The 5,898-nt window shown below is 42.3% G+C and overlaps 1 protein-coding gene across 1 annotated transcript; it reads right to left on the bottom strand.

The window, feature by feature from the left end:
* Positions 1-333: 333 nt before the first annotated feature.
* NimC2 (Nimrod C2) lies at positions 334-5,602 on the bottom strand. Its single transcript, XM_017609616.1, has 5 exons — positions 5,341-5,602; positions 2,894-3,008; positions 2,774-2,832; positions 900-2,711; positions 334-705 (listed from the first exon to the last, which is right to left on the bottom strand). The coding sequence occupies exons 1-5, from the start codon at positions 5,421-5,423 to the stop codon at positions 489-491; spliced, it is 2,286 nt and encodes a 761-aa protein (XP_017465105.1). The 5' UTR covers positions 5,424-5,602; the 3' UTR covers positions 334-488.
* Between the last annotated feature and the right edge of the window lie 296 nt (positions 5,603-5,898).

Raw genomic sequence — 5,898 nt, forward strand, 5'->3', positions numbered from 1 at the left:
TCGAAAATTTTGTCACTCAGCTTCGGCTCCTACACATATCGGGTCACAGAAGTTCCAAAGTCAAAAGCTTATCCCTAAATGAACACAGCGTATCTACACAATCAGTGCTTTCTGAAGGGTACATGGTAGCGAAGCCTGTAAAATGTTTAATAAGTACGAAAAGTTCTAATGAAAGAATTGTGAATCACAAAAACATAGCGTAAGTTAATTCACAAACAATTTTAAAGTTAATCTAAACCCCCAATTTTGAATTTAATGTTTCAATGTGAAGTAAAAAAAAAACCTTAAAAATTCACATTTTTGCGGACCTTAAAATCTTTTAAATTTTTTTTGATTGAATTATATTATTTATTTTTTTATTTCTTCTGTAGTTTATAAGTAATGAAAAAAAACTCTTTAAAACGTTTCACAAAACATCCGATTCATGATTGAATAATTTTTCAATATCACAATTTTTGTATGCTACTTTACAATATGCGCTCTAAAGCTCAAGTTTCTTCTTCCTCCTGTACATTGAGGCCATCTTCTTCACCTGCTCCTGGAATTACGATGCCAAATGTTGGATTTTCAATCAATCGCACACCATGTTTTTCACGGAAACGTCTGCGCGCATATTCTCGATAGACCAGTATAGCTGCCAGTGCGCACAAAGCTATCAGCAATAAGGACACGGCACCGATGGTCCAGCGCGAAACAGAGACGCCGCTAATTATTTAAAATAGATATGTTTGATTATGAAATACTTAAAAGAAATTTGTTGGAAAATAAAATGGCTACAACACTCGTAACTTCAATAAAATTTCACAATAGAAAAACAGTTTAGGTAAGTTTATCGATTTCAAAACTCCCTTTTACCGAAACCGAAAAAGTATTCATTCTCAACCAATCAATATTCTCACCTGAACTTTAAGCGCCCCTCCATGGCATCCAATTTCGACACGCATGCGCCACGGCGCTCATTGTAGACCGTGCCCTCGCCGCACTGACATATCCCATTGACATCACATTTTCCACCCAGACAGTTCCATTCGTTGCAGTAAGCCACGCACACTGGCAAATCGTTGTCGGCGCTGAGTTTGAGCCGGTAGCCCAAGTCACAACTGCACGCGTTCGGCGCAATACATCTGCCATGACCGCAGTCCTGCTCGCATCGTGGCGCACACTCAGTGCGGCTACCGTTGAGAAAGGTATAGCCTTCCAAACAAACACACTCATCTGGCCGCAAGCATTCGGCATTGACGCAAGTATCTTTGCATATGGCCTGACAACGATGCGGCTCGCTAGAGTTTGTCACGCGATAACCATCGGCGCACTGGCACTTATTTGGCGCCACGCACTTGCCATTCTCACAAGATGGCCGGCAGTGAGCGATGCAGAGATTGCGGTGACGCGTCTCCTCATATCCACTCCAACACTCACACATATCTGGTTCTACGCAATTGCTATTGATGCACGACGGCAAGCAGATGGGGTCGCAGATCGCATTCGAGCCTTTGCGCAGCCGGAAGCCTTCATAGCAGCGGCATATACCGCCCGCCGCGCAAACACTATTGATACACTTTTGCGTACAGTGCGGCTCGCAACGTCCCGTCAGCCATTTCTTAGAGTAGCCCTCAGCGCACTGACAAATACCCGGCGCAATGCAGTGTCCATGCCCGCAGTCGAAATTGCAAACGGGATCGCACTCATTTGAGCGCAGCGCGTTCGGCCGATAACCACTGAAACAGCGACAAGTATCTGGCGCCGTACAAGTGCCATGCACACAGGATTGAGTACAAACCGGAATACAGAGGTAAAAGAGCAACGATTGAAAGCCCGGCAAGCAGCTGCATACGCCTGGGCTGACGCAATTACCATTCTTGCAACCACGTGGACAATGCGGTTCGCACTCGGTGCTCGAACCGTTTTTAAAGATGTAGCCCTCGTTACAACTGCATGTATCCGGTGCGGAGCAATGTCCATTCACACATTCGTCCTTGCAAATTGGCTGGCACAAATGCGCTTCAACTTGCCTGTAGCCCTGATGGCACTCACAGCGGCCGGGTTCGTTACAAAAGCCATTCTGACAGCCGCGTACGCAAGTTGGTTCGCATTCCGAACGCGAGTTGTTGCGGTAAATATGTCCTTCTAGACAGGTACACTGATTCGGCGCCGTGCAATGCGCATTTACGCACTTTTCCTTGCAACTGGGCACGCAGGCCAGGCCGAGTAGGTTGTAATAGCCCTCCTGGCATTTGCATACATTTGGTGCGTTGCAGTAGCCATTCGGGCAGCCGCCCTGGCATACCGGTTCACACTTACCCAGCGTGCCCAAGCGCAACTCGAACCCGTTGTGGCAACTACACTCATTGGGCGCTTTGCAAATGCCATTCTCGCACGGCTCCTCGCAAATGGGTACACAGAGACCCAACGTTTCATTACGTTCGTAGCCGAAATTGCAAGTGCATTTCTGCGGCGAATCACAGCGTCCGTTGGTGCAGTCCACCAGGCACTTAGTCTCACAGTCTGTCACGCTGCCATTGACGAAACTGAAGCCATCATGGCAGGCACACAAATCTGGCGCGATACATTGTCCATTAATGCAGGGCTCACTGCACTCGGGCTCACAAATGGTGCTGTTCTTCATATTATTGAAGCCTTCGTCACATAGGCAAACATCAGGCCGCACACATTTTCCTGTTTTGCAATCTGCGCATCTCGGCTGGCAATCGCTGTGGGAAGATAGGGAAGAAAGTTAATTAGTTGTACCTTGGTTTGGAGTAGGCTGACTTACCCATTCTTAGTGTCGCGCACATAGCCATCACAGCATACTTCCTCAGTGTCCGTGTAGCTCTAAAAAACATAATTGAAAGTTGATGAGCAGAAGTGAGAAAGAAACATTTAAGTTGTTCACCTCTTTAACAGTACGCAGCACCAGTGGATTATGACTTGGGCCACAATTTTTTGTACAATTTTCATCTACTTGAAATTTCCGCATTGTTACAAGCGCCACTCGGGTCTTCATGGTTCTATCAAATACAAATACCATAGAAATTTAGTTAGGACGTAGACTTCGAAAGATGACACACATATTTGTATTTCCCTGCTTCGACTAGACTGTGACGACTGTGTCTTGAGCTCGAAAAAGAATATGTTATATTCTGGGATTTAGCAGATAACCTAGCTGATTTGACTTCTATACTCACAATGGAGATAAAACGAAACCACATGGAGATTTACCTGTGCCAGCTTTTGGAACAAGTAACTTTCGCCACCATAAAGGTAAGTAAATCGCAATATTCTTGGACCTAGGTGACAATAACGTCACTGACGTTTTTTGTAACAAACTCAAAGCGGATTAGGGAGTGTCTAATACTTTTGAATATAGTTCACGGAAAAGAGTGTTGCCAGAGAGGGTTTGATGTGCTACAAAGGGATTGTCAATAAACCTCCTGAAGTCCATCATTGTCCCATTCCCCAAGAGAAGAAAAATCTACTTGCCCAAGGTACATTTCGTCGGATAGGAATTGAGTTCTCAGAAGAGGAAACACACATCTAACATTTCACAGCTTTCGAATGTTACCAACAAGGCTACAAGGGCGTTTTATGCCTGTCAAAGACTTCATGGTAAATGGGGAATATCACCCAAATTAACGTCTTTCTAATTCAATACGGTTGTAACGAACGTTGTTAAATATACGGAAAGCTAGACCACTTTTTCCGCGTGGCCAGCACAGGAGCTATGCGCGCTTGACCAACGGATTCCCTTGGGGCATTACAGCCATTCCGCCACTTTCTATTGTTATTGAAAAGAAGGCCAGGTATGCGCCTACAATCGAATAAGGTTGTAGTGGGTCCTTGGATATGAAGGGTTTGAAGGAAAGGCAGCCTGTCACGTAAAACATGGAGCGCAAATGCGTTTACATGGTCCAGAGCCTTTCTGCGGTACATCTAAAGGACACACTGCAGAACTGCTAAGGAGCTGGGAATAATCTCAGATTGAGACAATCAAAGAAACTCGTAACTGCTCCTAGTAGGAACCTCGAGCTGACTACCTTATCGGACGCGGCAAGCTAAAGTATTATGGGCTGAATAAAATGCGACTTTCTGTAGACATGGACTGCAGGTTTTTTGGGCTGGTGGACGAAATACCAGAGCATATTCTGGCCAGGTAAAACGACACACCTTGGGGAATGATTATACTATTCTCCATCCAAAATCTGGAATATGGCACCCTCCAAATGAGTGATTACAATTAGGGTTTAGCGCAATAGCTCTTTTCAGGTCGCAGCGCGAGTGTTCCACATTGACGTCAATCGAAGTCCGAGTCTTGCAATCAGTCTGAACTATATACAGGAAAATATTTGTTCTTAATCTTCAGCAATCAGGTCATAGGGAACGTATGGTGCCGTAAAGGCAAATGAATATGACACGCGCGTAACCTGAAAAGGACGTACAATAAATTGGTGGACCCCAGGCTTGAAGTTTTAAGTTTAGTAGCAATTATTAAGCGACAATAGCTAGAATAGAGTAGAAAATATAAGCATCCTTAATATTTTCATCCACTCTGTTTGGTTTTGACTACGACTACGTACCAAAAGTGCACTCAGTACTTGGACGATAAGTTTTATGCTTCCATCATAATTCGCAATAACCTCTTTAGAGCGTTCCATCTCACCAAAAAAAAGTACCTCCAATTGTAATGCCTCCCAAATGGTCAATGAAATTTGTAGGCCTATTCGCCCAGACACTTCACTAGTTAGGGTTAACAATCTCTTGTATTGTTCCTTCCTCCCTAACCTACGGATTTAAGCGGTAAGGTAACCAAGCAATTTTCCAACTCTTCGACCTATAAGAACTACTGAAACAGCGACTAGAAATTGTAGAATTTCTAACCGCACAAGTTTCCAACACACGATAACTGCTTGAGATAATCAAAAAAGGACCTGATAATCTCCAAATATCGTTGAACAAAATGTTTGAATTATCGCTCTGGTAAAATAGTAAATTCGCTCTCCTAAATGGGTGTCACGAAACTTGTTCTCAGAGTTAAAAAGATTCTAGTTTACTCTGTTAAAATTCATCGAAATTATCACACAACTTCGAGCCGTAAATTTATCTGGGGCTTGTTTCTTTAAGTTGCAGCAAATGTGTCCTCGCAAGTGTCCCTCTGCCTAAATTTTATCAATATTATTTGAAGGATTTCGAAGTACTCAAAAGACTTAATTATCACCTCCGCCATTTTTAAAGCAATGGTACCTCAAGAAGTTGATCTAGTCCAGATATTTATTATTATTATTTTTTTTTTGTTTTTAAGAGAAACTCATAACTTTTAAAATCACCCCTCTTGAGTTCACTTACGGCACTTTTACCACACAAGACGATGCTAGCGCAGCATGAAGCATAAGAATCACACCAAATAGACTGTATTTTTGTAGTTTCATTATAACTTTTTTTTTATTAATTCTTACAATCACTTCAAATGCCTAGTATTTTTACTTTGTCTCCCGGTCGACTAATTCACATTGAAGCACTCTTTAATTTATTTTAATCTTTTAATGCCATAATATCTAGCAACAACTGGCTGGCTTCATATTCGCTGCCATAATGAATAAATCTGTTTAATTACGAAATTTAATGATACCCATTTGTATACGAGCAAAACTCTTCAGCAATCATTATCGGCTTATCTATAAAACAGTGCAAAAATATATGCAAAGAAGCGCGAGTTCAATTTTTTATTTATTTTTTTTTTTTTTAATATTACAGAATATTTTAAGTATGAAAAATGCAATTGAAAGATGTGATTTTCCGTTGACGTTGCCGCAAAGTGTAATAAATGCACAAAATTCATTGAACTCGGAAGGCAGCTAAATAGCGAGACATCTGTGCTTACATACATACATACTTCTATATATG

The sequence above is a fragment of the Rhagoletis zephyria genome, unplaced genomic scaffold (assembly GCF_001687245.7).
Source record: "Rhagoletis zephyria isolate East Lansing unplaced genomic scaffold, Rhagoletis_zephyria_1.1 Rzeph_scaffold_00239, whole genome shotgun sequence".
NCBI classification, from domain to species: Eukaryota; Metazoa; Arthropoda; class Insecta; order Diptera; family Tephritidae; genus Rhagoletis; species Rhagoletis zephyria.

Bases quoted from the DNA above. Each gene is read 5' to 3' on its own strand.
- NimC2 (XM_017609616.1), bottom strand. From the start codon at position 5,423: ATGAAACTACAAAAATACAGTCTATTTGGTGTGATTCTTATGCTTCAT. The intron at 3,009-5,340 runs GTAAGTGAACTC...TGTATTTGATAG, and splicing joins TCTTGTGTGGTAAAAGTGCC to AACCATGAAGACCCGAGTGG. The intron at 2,833-2,893 runs GTGAACAACTTA...TATGTTTTTTAG, and splicing joins TGCTGCGTACTGTTAAAGAG to AGCTACACGGACACTGAGGA.